Source organism: Polyergus mexicanus, unplaced genomic scaffold (assembly GCF_030449975.1).
Source record: "Polyergus mexicanus isolate NDT 795.1 unplaced genomic scaffold, iyPolMexi1.0 SCAF_7, whole genome shotgun sequence".
NCBI lineage: Eukaryota > Metazoa > Arthropoda > Insecta > Hymenoptera > Formicidae > Polyergus > Polyergus mexicanus.
Genome location: NW_027223327.1, coordinates 5,375,978 through 5,389,232, shown reverse-complemented (window position 1 = coordinate 5,389,232; position 13,255 = coordinate 5,375,978). Strand labels below are relative to the sequence as shown.

Below are 13,255 nucleotides of genomic sequence, written 5' to 3'. Positions count from 1 at the left end.
ATGAGAGCTTTATTTTTTCCGAAAAGCAGAGCTCTCATTGGATATCGCGTCATCGCACTGGTCTGCGAGAGCCATTACACGACGAAGGTACGCGCAGGCGCAGAAACAGCGCACATGGTTTTATAATCATAGTAACCTAATAATTAACTACCAAACGTTGTAATTAGTCTACCAATCACCACCAAACGATTGTCTTTCAATTAAGACCAATTTGAACAAAATTGGTTGGTAAATGATATATTTGCTCGGCTAACTTTACAGCTTCCAGTTAGCCATTCCCACTACTTAACCACACATGGTTTTTTTTACTTTTTGGATAAATTATGGACCACCAAACGTTGTAAATATAGGATTTGTGACCACCTAACGATTTTGCATCGAATAAACCTTGATTTAATCGATTAGACTAAAAATTTAAAATGTCCGGCTAACTTTACCCAATATTTTAATTATTTAATTAAAAAAAAAAACGATTGACCACCAAACGTTTTAATTAGGCTACCAATCATCACGAAACGACCACCAAACGATTAGATAATTTTAATTATGAGTGTTGCGATAGACAAATACGTGTTCGCTGTAGAAAGAGAGGTACTATATGGGAGGCCTATTTTGCCTCTTTTTCTAGCATCTCATTGGTGATTTTATCTCCCTCCATTTAAAAAATCACCAATGAGATGCTAGGAAAAGAGACAAATATAGGCCTCCCATATAATTCTTTTTCTACAGCAAGCGCACGTTTGTCTATCTCACAATGCTCAATCCAGTCTATATATCTATGGTTCACTCCTTTAAGCGGGGAGCACACACTTTTGCATAAACGCATAATCGTAAGCACAAGGAAATTGATTGGTCCATTTCCTTATGCATAAGGAAATTGACCAATCAAATTCCTTATGCTTACGAATATGCGTTTATGCAAAAGTATGTGCTCCCCGCTTTACCTCCGTGCTCGTATGTTGTACAAGCGCGTACATCGCACATCAGCATATGGCATACGGTAGGCATACGTATATTTCATACGTCCATGCAACGTACTTAGTTGGGTCGTATTCGTAGTCGGCGATTTCCACTGTTGACGTGTCTCCACTTCAACAAGTATCGTGCTAGCGTTATCCATGAACTGAATCTCGCCAAGAATAGCTGTCAGATTGTGCGCGCACGCACGCACTTACATACGTAAGAAAGTAAGAAAATCGCGTTGTTGATGACAGCCCGATGGAGGCGGCAACGATCGACAAAGGACCCGTTCCATTTAACGACCGCAATGCTCACGGTATCATTTCATCTTTGCTGTTTACCGAAAGTTAAACAAAGACAGATGATGCTCGCGAGCGTTGCGGTCGTTAAGTGGAACGCGCCCAAAGAATCTCGTGAAAGTGGAAAAAATATTGTTCATCCTTTTTCTTTTCACATAAGAACAACGGATATATGCCCGCCTGGTACATACACGAGGAACACTCTCCGTGCCGATGAAACCTTCGATCGCCAGCAATGGAGCCCGAGGAACCTCTGATGCAAGGGATCCTGCTGTTACCGCCGCAGGGAATGCTAGGTCAACTCAAGGTTGGTCTCGCGCGCAAAGATAATTTGTGCGGACGCGATACGCGTGATAACGCGTATGATTATTCATGAACGGCTGTTCGCGCTTTCCCGATCTCTCTCCTTAGAGATTAAAAGGATAGTAAAAAAACAGAAACTTTGGATAAAAAACTCGGTAAAAAAACTGTTTTTTACTCTTCCAAAAATGGGTTTTTTACTCCATTAATTATTCAGAATATCCATTTTCAAATGTAAACAAAAATTTAATTTTAATGCTTATTTATTAACCTTTTATTTATTAACCTATTAACCTATGTATTAACCAATGCACGGCTTTGAAAAATGAGCATCAAATTTACTAAAATTAGGTTTCAAATACCATGTCTTATGTTATGTTATTCTCACTTCTAGTCAACAAAACAACAAAACTAACAATAGTTTAACTATGCTTGAGAGAATTTTTTTTAACTTCTGAAATTGATGAAACTAAAAATAAATAATATCAAAAAATACCATTGAATTATAAAAATCAAAATTAACCTGTTTTGAAATAGTTAAACTCAACTAATTAAATAAATGCCAAGTAATCAGCGAAGTAATTAGCTCAACCATATCCATTGAAATTAATTACTGACCCAACAAATAAAATTAATAAAACTAATTCCCTTACTATCTTTTGTTTGAATATCTTTCAAAATTACCAAAAAAACAGTTTTTTATCCTAAAAAAATCGGTTTTTTACTTAGTTTCTTATTCCATTTTTAATAAATTCGGTTTTTAAAATCTCTACTACTCTATGGTTTTTTCTTTTTTTTTTTATCTTCACATTTCTTCCTTGAGTATGTTAAATATACAATAGATATATATATAGACAACATGTTTGCAATTTGTCTCGAACACCTTTGGAACGATTGTTTAAAAAATATATATCGAAGAGTAACTTACAAAATGTTTCGACATTTTCTATATAATGGAAAAGTTATAAACGGATACATATATACATGTAAATTTATTTGTTCCTAGAAAACATGGCACAAGAGATTTTGCCAGCTGTTCAGAACGAGCAACTATGGAATCAAACGCGTCGAGATCTACGATAATCAAGAGGAAGCGATATTACAGTCCCACTCTCCACGCATTGTCACATTAGATGCCTGTATAAAAATTGCCCCCAGCAATCAATCGCATGTTTTTACTGTACGTATATGTCTCTTCTTTCGCATTTTTGCGCATGTTATTGTTCAATCTTCTTTTCTTAGCTTTGTCCTGAAAAATGATCACTTACATATTTGTTTTATGCAGGTGGTGACTAAATCGGGAACACATTACTTTGGCTGTTATTCGGAAAATGAGATGACTCATTGGATTACAGCATTCCAGTTGGTCGCTTTCAAAGATAGTGTATCAAATCAAACAATAGAAGAAAACAATGATCTTTATTGCACTACTGGAGAAGGTATATTTTCTGTGAAAGTTATAGAAACGGATGCATCTAAGCGATGTGGACTCGAAGCAAGAAACTATACACTAGTAATTGCCACTGTGGATATGAAATTGATGGACGGTGACAGTGTGCTATTTACATGGCCATATAAGTATATTAGAAGATATGGATACAGAGATGGAAAATTTATCTTTGAAGCTGGAAGGAAATGTGAATCTGGCGAAGGTTCCTTCCGCTTGGAACATAGCAGTCAGCAAGAGATCTTTCGATGCATGTATTCGAAAATGAGGTCTATGAAAAAGCTATTAAACGAAGAGAACAATCCAAACATAGAATATAATGATGCTCAATATCATGTAGCTTTGTCCATGGAAGCTGGCTCCAGAGCGGCCTTACCTCCCTCTCCAAATAACTCTAACAATCTAATTGACATAGATTTTCCTATGCCGCAGAGTTCTCAAAATCCATTGACTTCATCATCGAATATGGATTTTGCCATCTCATCAAACAGATCGATAAATAAGTCTAAACCTACCAAGCCACCACGAAAATACTTTGGTAATCTGCTGGAGAAGAAGAATCTCGACTCAGAATTTCTAGATTTACCCATGTGTGGGGAATATAGAACATTAAGCCAAACTAATTCGCCAGAATTATCTCACAAGTCCATAGGTAGTGTTATACGTGAGGAAGAGGAAAAACACTCGTATGATCTAGTAGAAATAAGAAACGACGCGTGGAAAACGCATGGTATTGATAGCGTGCATCACACTGAAAGAGTAAATTCGAGTTTACCCGGGGAACGAGATAAAGAGAACGATAACGATGATTTACAATACGAGATCATGATGCCGATACGGAATCATGATGCGCCATTCCAAAATTCGTGCAAAAGTAAGGACGGCGATTTCACATCGTCGGTGATACAAAATATCGCCAAGACAGACGAGTCGGATTACGACAAATTGGAGCACTTTGGATCCGCAATGAAACTCAGGTCGAAATCTACATACAAATATACGAATTCCTCGCAAAGCATACATTCCAATATATCTCACGGGGAAAGTTCTAATCTTATTAATCCGGCGTGGTCCAATTACGATATCGTCGAAGATATGTCTGCCGTTAGATTAGCCGACGATAGTCATCTGGGTTATGGAATTATCCGGAAGAAACCGGATCCTTCCGAGACGATTTCCGCCAGTGGTAATTTTGCGAGTGGTCCACAACATAAGGTTTTCAACAACAGTGAATACGCAATTGTATCGAAGCCAAAAAGGGTATAAAATACCCAAACGTTCGAATATCCTTTCAAAGTATTACAAATGCGCGACAAATTGTCTTTAAAGTTGCGTTTCCAAAATTCTTGTTCACTCTTTTATAATTATTTGTAAGAATGTAAAGAATATGCTAGTCTGTGCCTGTGTGCATTCTACGTGGCTCGAGTAAATTTATTTCTCGCTTTACAAAATTGCGTTGTATAATTATTAACGTATATATCGCGAAACGATACAAAAATATGCAATTCTTTCTGCCCGGTATATGTTTATTCACTTTCTATATCTAGCATTTATAGAGATGGAGAGAAAAAAACCTAGTCTTTTTATTAAAAATTTAACATCTAAAACTTCCACAATTGTATCTTTTTACGAGAGATTTTATATTATTATTGATTAAGAAGGCTCAGTGTGATTAAGATTTTATCTAATTGCAGTCGATTGATTTATGAAAATACAGTGTGTAGTTTATATATGAAAACATTTTAATTGATGCCAAATTGACATAATTAAACAATCTTAAACACGTGCATACGCGTGAAATTTCTATTGATATTTCAGTATATATATATTATATATTGGTGTACTTAGAGAAATTTACTATGATATATATATATATATATATATTTTACAATTAAGACTTTTAATTACTGTTGCTTCTATTGATCGTAATACCCTATCGTTATCGCGCTTATTATATAACTGCTGCTATAATATGAACAATTTATGATTATATATCTTTTTTAATTTTACCATATCTTTGAACAGAAGTGGAACATTATTCTATGCAGATGTGTTATATAAACTTAGTCTATATTTGAATAGTGTAAAATTTTCTATATGTAATTCTATATGTTTTTCATATGTAAATGTTCTGACACAAATGCTTTTGCAAACAGATAGATCATCATAATTAGATAAATTCTTGCGTAGATATTTAACGTTATGCTGCCGCGATTCTATTATATATTATATCACAATGAATATTAGTGCTTTTGTTAGCAATAAAGTCAGCTTATTGCCTTAATTTACATATAACTTTCTGAAAATCATTATCAGATTGGAATAATCCAATCATTACACACACAACACACACACACACACACACACACACACACACACACACACACTGTATCAAGTGATGATCTGAATAATTCAAAATAATATTATCGAGAGTAAACAAAAAATTTCTATCGCATTTCTCTTGATTAAAATAATGTATTTAGTATGTATATATAAATATGTATATGTATATAAATGTACATATATATATATACACACACACACGTTTAAAGTATAAGGCGATAATTGACAAGCTACAGAAACCACTATCATTCATTATAATGTAAATTAATCACTGCAGGTCATTTGCAATAATAGTATATATATATAGAAATAAATAACTAATTATCTTTCGTATATATTTTTTTATCTGCACAGAGATTTTTTAAAATTGTACATAGAGAAAATATCATAATGATTTTAAGAGGAATTTGTTAAAAGGCTGTAATATGTCCCCCTTGTGCCAAACTAATGGTCTGCCATTGGTAGGAATATTGTCTAAGTAATATATATAGGCTATTATATATTGAGATAAGAGTTGCGCTGCATTTAACAAATTCTAAAAATATAACAGATATGAATTGTAAATCTATTTTTTAGAACAAGTATTGTCAAACTATATTTTCATCAGATATTTTTAATAAAAGATTGTTTCATAAAACTTTGCGCAAGACATGGATACAAGATTGATGTTTGCATATACATATGATCTTATACACATTTTTTACCATTTGTAAATATCAATAATAAAGTTTATATCTGCGGAGTAATAAATTTTCATGACATTTTAAAAAATGTTAATATTTTCCTACAATATATATTTCGATCCATATATATAACAATACAATTATCAAAATATAAATATAGATTTTTTTTTAGTACATTTTTCACAATTAAAATTTGTGAAATATATATTTATTTAAGCAATTTGCAAACAATTTTAATTACATTCATCAATGTTACATGTTACATCATAGAGAGAGAGAGAGGTGTCCAAATTATACAAATAAATGTAATATATATATAAATTTCACATACTTATATTAATTATTATTCTTGTTCTAGCATGGTTAAGTGAGACGTCAACTTTCTATCTCTTTTGATACTTCAATCTTTTTAATTTTATCATCACACTCATTGTTTGAGTGCAATGTTGTCATTGTTTCTTTTGTCTCGCTGGTGTTTTTCTGATGTAATTTGAACTCTTCATTTGCAACAGCCTCGAAATAGCCCTCCTTATCGTCCGCTATTCTTCGTACTGTCTCTCCTTTTAATGCCATTATTTTCTCAATATTTGTTCTAGTACTTATTTCAGAAAACCATCCTAAATTATCGGCAATAAGATGATTGTTTTTACAACCGTTGCATCTCACTATTACTACACCCTTATTATACGCCAACTTGGATATCAGCCTAGTGTTTCTCGTGGAGCATTTTTTACATGTAAACATCAATTTCAGTTTTCCTTCTAGCTTATCCAATTCCTTGCAATTTTTATCATTTTCGTGAAGGAGACGGTTCGGACTCCGGAATGCTCCGATATTATTTTTAAATATGATCGGAGTGCAACGATGATATACGGAGTATTGACTACATGCTATACGTGCAGCGAAATGTAAAGCTCGTCGAATGGAAAACATATTAAACTCGCCTTTCGGTACCCCAGGGTACACACACACAAATATATATATATATTTATTTTTATTCACTTGAAAAATATTCTTTCCAATTCCTAAAAAGCGTATGTCGAGAGATAAATTTTAGATTACGCTCCTACTTTTCTGTAATATTGTGCGTTCAGCAAAGACTATGTTTACATGTCACCCAGCGACGCTATTAGCGCTAACAGGATCGTTCTATCTTTGTTATTTGTTGAAAGTTGAACAAGAACAAAGCAGGCTCATAGCGCTAAAAGCTACTCGAACGCAGCCATGATGTAATAATACAGGTGTAACGGCTCTCGCACACTGGACGCGATGAGAGGTGAACGATGGGCGATATCCAATGAGAACTTTATTTTTTCGACAAAGCAGAGCTCTTATTGGATATCGCCCATCGCCCATCGCTCATCGCTCATCGTGTCCAGTGTGCGAAGGCCATAACATTGCGCATAATGGCGACAGTATGATAGGACAGCCAATCAAAAGTTGGTTCCAAATGTACGCGCGAAATTCAAATACAGAATTACCACATTATTTAAATATAATTAAAATTTGTAAAAATATGTTATGGAAACATCAAAAATAATAAATTTGCAATATAAAATAGAGTCGATGTCTGCCTTAATGTAATCTGTTCAAAAACAAATTGAGTTATAAATATAATCTCACAATTACTATTAGTCCATATATCAAATTATATTTTTACTTACCAATGTGACGTCCCTCCATTTTTCGAAACCATATTTTAACTAATAATTAAGTATTGCTTTTATTCTGGCATTATACCTCTGGAATATAAAACAATTATTTAATCAATTTTTTTTTATTTCAGTTATTAATCAATTTCTAATTATTAATTGCTTAACATTCTAGGTTCATATGGTTATTTATTTTAGAAATTAAATGCATTCTAGTCCGTTTAGTAATAATAATCGATTACACAAGGAATTGGGGATCCTTGGACCAACCAATCAGAAAGTTTTATTTAGAACTAGCTAGTCACGTAGTAGCAACACTCTAGAACTAACCGGTGATTACTTTAAGAACAGGCTTGCGAGCGAACTTTAACCTAACCAGCGATATTAATACTTAACCTTTAAGATTTTAATTAATTATATAGATAAATATATAATAAGTACTCCAGCGCAAACATAAAGAATATAATTAAAATAAATAAAACAAAAGGAGTATACGCACCGTACTTTATGGAATCATAGAATACATATGATATATATAATAATTTGTTAGAAATATCTTCATGCAAATAATCATAAACTTTCAATATTATTTAAGCCTTATCCATAAAACGAAGAATTACAATTCAATAACTTTATGATGATGATTATCTGTATAATTAAAAACAAATTATTATAAAATGATTCTATAAAGAGATCATCACTCAATCATCACATCAATAAATATGCCTCATTATAGCATTAGTCAAGCAATTATAAATATTTAAGTATAGAGGTTTAAGAAACATATTTTATGGAATCATAGATTATACAATATATATAATACATATATAACATTTCAGTCAGAATAACTTTTTCCTCAATCATAGAATGCTAGAATTCATTAATTTTCAAATTAATTATCAGATTAAAAACAAATTGAATAAATAATTTCATAAATTAATAATTATAAGTATTAAGAGAATATCGGACTGTGCTTTTTTACCGACAGAATGCGAATATTAGGTAAAATGCAAAATATTTTTGTTCATTATAGATATCAACAAATCCTTTTCCATAATTAAAGTGTACATAATAATGGAGTGGGGAGTTTATGATTTCATATGAAAAGTGAAAAAAAATTAAAAAATTACATTTTATTATCGGCTTCTGCCGACATAATTGTACTATCTGTGTCTCTTTCATGCGTGTAAGAGTAATATACATGTACGTATTAACATTCTTGCAGTATCTTTTCTCTCTCGATCATATGCTCTATCTCTTTCTAATCGCTCGCTCACTATGTACTACGTATCGCTTAGCTTCATGCTCCTCGCATATTCACTTACGCGTTCATTTGCGCTTCTCTCTCTCCCTCTCTCTCGCTCTCTCTGTCTTGTGTTGGGGCTGGAGTGCCTCAGGCCTCAGGGCTCGGTTTTGGGCCCTTTACTGTTCACATTATACCTGTCGGACTTCGGGCGTGTGCTCAAGTACTGCAAATATAATTTTTACGCCGACGACCTCCAAGTCTACGTCCACTGCGCTCCTAGGAATCTACCTGATGCTATCCGGATGGTAAATGAAGGCCATCCTGGGCTGGTCGACTGCCAACAGGCTTATTTTGAATTCTGAAAAGACGCAAGCAATAGTCATGGGAACGTTGCGATAGGACTATCGATCTGACTACTCTTCCTGAAATAGAAGTAGACAAGTCAACGGTACAATACTCAACATCTATTAAGTACCTCGGAGTGACGATCATGAACACACTGTGATGGAATAGGCAGGTCACCATCATAACAAACAAAATTCACTCGATACTGTATCAACTAAAGCTTTGCAAGCACTTGTCACCGGAAGCTCTTAGATCCAAGCTTGTAACCACGCTAATCTACCCACATTGACTATTGCTGTGCAGCTTACACGAACATGATGACTGAGCATAACCTAAAACTCCATAAAGCCATAAACTCCTGTATCAGATTTATTTTTAACGTGAAGGTCGACATGCATATTATGCCCTACTACGAGAGGCTCAGGTGGCTTAAGATTGATTCAAGGAGAACTTACTTCGCTGGATGCCTACTGTTCAGGATACTTCGAATAAGACAGCCTAGACTATTGCACTCCAATTTTAATCAAAGAATATTAACATCAGACCAAGCAACGAGGGCTTTGAATGACATTCTAATTCAGCTACAATGTAGGACTGAGCTGTTCAAACGTTCTTTTAGAGGAACTTTAGTCGGGTTGTGGAATGGTCTCCCTCTGTCAATCAAGAACGCGAAGACTTTAAATGATTTTAAGCAGGAGCTCTATGCACATTTGCTTGCCTGTTAGCTGATATAAGGACATGAACCGTGCTGTCCTTGACACTCCGGTATCTTTCTCTGGCATATCTTTTTCATCTTTTTCACCTTTTTCATTTTTCATTCTTCATTTTTCATTTTTTATCCTTCATTTTTCATTCTCATTTTTCTTATCTTTTTTTCTTATACACATATACTTTTATACACATATACTCTTTATACGCACCTACTTGTACTTACACTACACGCATATAGGTTGTACTTATTTTATTGTACTATTTTACATGTATTGTCTTTGCGCTTGAGGGGACTCGTCCCAGAGCGCTCAATAAATAACGCTTTCTCTCTCTCTCTCTCTCTCTCTCTCTCTCTCTCTCTCTCTCTCTCTCTCTCTCTCTCTCTCTCTCCCCCTCTCTCTCTCTCTCTCTCTCTCTCTCTTTGCTCTTTCATTATTGTATTCTTTTATTCCCATTCTTTTATTTGCTCAGCTTTTATTCTTTCTATTCTTGCCTGCCTACATAAAAATAAATAAATTTATTTATTTATTTTTATTTTATACAGGATGTTTCGGAACAACCTTCCATCCTTAAAATGACGTATTTCTGATACGATTCTAAGACGATTTTTCCTTTACCAAAATTTGAATTGAAGCGTAATTTTTTATTTATAAGCAAAAATAGTTGGCAAATCACGCGTCGAGTACAGAAGACAGGCAGGAGCGGCGCGGCACGCCGCAGCTGACTGTCCGATGTGTGATTACCACCGCATGAGTTGCTAACTATTTTATCTTATAATGTATAATACATGCTTTTTAAAATAATAATTATTTATTAAAATTAGAAATAGTTATTAATTATAATAAATAATTAATTTTTTTAAGTACGTCATTATACGTTTCATGTTTTCTACCGCATTCGTAATGCAAAGATTTTAGAAAATCATTCGTCTTATCTCGCGTTAATCATGCACCACGCGCACGTCGCAACTTGTACGGTTACATGTCGCGTTTCTCGCATCGCTAGACAATGTAACAATGTGATCGCGCAGTCTCCGCGGTCCGTCGCTATAACAATAACCGTGCAGCAGTTAACAACAATACGTAGGATGAAGATTCGCTATACTATGAGTGAACAAGTAAGTGAGCAGGTGAGTGAGTGAGTGCGTGAATGAATGACTGAATGAGAGAGTGTATGAGTGTTGTGTAAAAGAGAGAAAGAGAGCGAGAAAAAAGGTGTATGCGTACGTGCGTGCGTGTGTATAAACGTCTCTCCCTCCTTCCCTTCCTCTTCCTCTTCCTCACTCTCTCTCTCTCTCTCTCTCTCTCTCTCTCTTTCTTTTACGCACTCCGCCATACACACATCGCGTATAGCAATTAGCTAATTGCAGCGCCCGTTGGCCGGCGATCCGGAACAACTTTTGCTAAAGTGACGTTATTTTAAGAAACATGTATTCATTACGTAATTTTAAGACATTTTCTTCTTTATCAAAATTTTATTTAAAGCATAATTTTATGTTATAAGATAAAATAGTTAGCTACTCATGCGATGGTAATCACACGCCGGACGGTCAGCTGGAGCACGCCGCGCCGTTCCTGTCTGTCTTCTGTACTCGACGCGTAATTTGCTAATTATTTTTGCTTATAACTCAAAAATTACGCTTCAATTCAAATTTTGGTATCGGTTCGCAATACAATTAAAGACTCCATAATCATTTTTAAATAGTTTTATTTTTATATGTTGGAATTCTCTTTGGAATCCTCTTTGGGTGTACAAATTTTTGGATGATAATAATCAAAGAAACATTTGAAGCACAATGTCAATTTACACCAAGCACATTAAATAAACCCGCGTCTCTACTCCCCTCTACCTGATAGAAAATAATGGTTTCCGCAGGTAGCAGATACAACTGCCTCATAATCGAGTTTTCGGGAACAGAAAAACTTCCACAGTAGTACAAGAGCACTGACCGGTCATTTTTAGAAAGAATTTAGGCAGAATTTAAAAAAAAAATGATTATGGAATCTTTAATTGTATTGCGAACCGATATTATTTGTATGGTTACAGGCGTCAAAGTATGCGAGTATAAAATATTATATTTAAAGTATTAGTATTAAATTTAATAATTATTAAATAATAATTTTTTTACTCCATATGCGCTCACTTGTTGCAATATCTTGTAAAAATAAAAAAAAATTGGTCAAGTCAGGACTCGAACGTGCAACGGGCAGCGTTTTAAGCCGCCGCCTTATCCTCTGCGCCATGCTGCTATCTGTTAACCTCTTTCGCTAATTCGGTATAGAAAGCGCACGACAAATTTTTAATGCAAATTTCTCGCGAATGTTTGAATATTGCGTCGTGCCACTTGTCCATGAATTAGTGGGGGGTTAGTACTAAAACATATTTAAAGTTGCACGAAATCCGTGTGTGCACGACTTGACCCTCCCCTTATTAGAATTAGAATACACCCCGAAAAGAGAATTATAAAAAAAAAACTCGAAGAGGAGACATTTAGACACTATTTCTCCGGTCTTTAGCTTCACGCAGTCTTACTCTGTGCTTTCGCATCGTAATTCGCGAGTTAGGCACTTGTTCCACCAGTGTCCTCACTTGGCATCATCTCCAGAGCAATGACGAATCGAACATCGGGACATGACGACATGAAACGCAAAACGAAACACTGTACAAATTCGCCACCCTTCCACCTCTGGATTACTATTTAAAAAAGTAAGTTTAATTGAATAATTTTATTTTTCCTCCTTTTTACTTTGTTTCTTATATAAACCAAAACTTTCCAAAGAATGTTTCATTCTTTTAAATCATCAATTCGTTACGGCAATAAATCTTAGAAAATTTTAAAACCTGATCTTAATCTATCACATATGCGAGCGAACAATTTTATACTTCTAACCGTTTTTAACATATATACTTATTGACTTACATATATTAATTTTGATTTTATTTTTATTTTTTTTATCCTGTAATCAAATATATTTTTATATTGTATTAACCAGTCCGAACCTAAATGTTAATAATAGAATCTTTCCTTTGCATTCTGACTGATGTCCTCCGTATTAATGCTGTAACATCCACGAATTAAAACACATTTCTTCTTCTTCTTCTTCTTCTTTAGCCTGTAGACGTCCACTCCTGAACATAAGCCTCTTCCTTCTCCTTCCAAGTCGTCCTTTCTTGAGCGGTCTCGATCCAGTTTTTGCCCGCATGGCGCTGGATGTCATTTCGCCATCTTAGTTGTGGTTGGCCAACGCTTCTTCTGGATTCTCCACTGC

General features: G+C 34.4%; 2 protein-coding genes and 1 long non-coding RNA gene across 6 annotated transcripts; 1 reads left to right on the top strand and 2 right to left on the bottom strand.

Annotated features, from left to right (window-relative positions):
• Positions 1-944: 944 nt before the first annotated feature.
• Dok (docking protein homolog) lies at positions 945-4,820 on the top strand. 4 transcript variants are annotated; one of them, XM_070298936.1, is made up of 4 exons: positions 945-1,000; positions 1,420-1,566; positions 2,566-2,739; positions 2,845-4,820. In XM_070298936.1, exons 2-4 carry the CDS (start codon positions 1,495-1,497, stop codon positions 4,270-4,272), a joined length of 1,674 nt encoding a protein of 557 aa, XP_070155037.1. In that variant the 5' UTR covers positions 945-1,000; positions 1,420-1,494; the 3' UTR covers positions 4,273-4,820. The 4 variants fall into 4 exon arrangements, with proteins under 4 accessions (XP_070155037.1, XP_070155035.1, XP_070155036.1 ...); XM_070298934.1 differs by lacking the exon at positions 945-1,000 and adding an exon at positions 1,007-1,179; XM_070298935.1 differs by lacking the exon at positions 945-1,000 and adding an exon at positions 1,007-1,187.
• A 1,435-nt stretch (positions 4,821-6,255) lies between these two features.
• Positions 6,256-7,285, bottom strand: LOC138934595 (uncharacterized). The gene has a single exon (XM_070298528.1). The coding sequence runs from the start codon at positions 6,963-6,965 to the stop codon at positions 6,408-6,410; it is 558 nt and encodes a 185-aa protein (XP_070154629.1). The 5' UTR covers positions 6,966-7,285; the 3' UTR covers positions 6,256-6,407.
• Positions 7,286-8,701: 1,416 nt separating this feature from the next.
• On the bottom strand, positions 8,702-10,135 carry LOC138934596 (uncharacterized). The gene is made up of 3 exons (XR_011447154.1): positions 9,731-10,135; positions 9,406-9,607; positions 8,702-9,288 (listed from the first exon to the last, which is right to left on the bottom strand). It is a non-coding gene; the product is annotated as an uncharacterized lncRNA (long non-coding RNA).
• Between the last annotated feature and the right edge of the window lie 3,120 nt (positions 10,136-13,255).

Coding starts and splice junctions, on each gene's coding strand:
- Dok (XM_070298936.1), top strand. CDS start 1,495: ATGGAGCCCGAGGAACCTCTGATGCAAGGGATCCTGCTGTTACCGCCG. Junction 1,567..2,565: donor GAATGCTAGGTCAACTCAAG/GTTGGTCTCGCG, acceptor ATTTGTTCCTAG/AAAACATGGCACAAGAGATT. Junction 2,740..2,844: donor ATCAATCGCATGTTTTTACT/GTACGTATATGT, acceptor TGTTTTATGCAG/GTGGTGACTAAATCGGGAAC.
- LOC138934595 (XM_070298528.1), bottom strand. CDS start 6,965: ATGTTTTCCATTCGACGAGCTTTACATTTCGCTGCACGTATAGCATGT.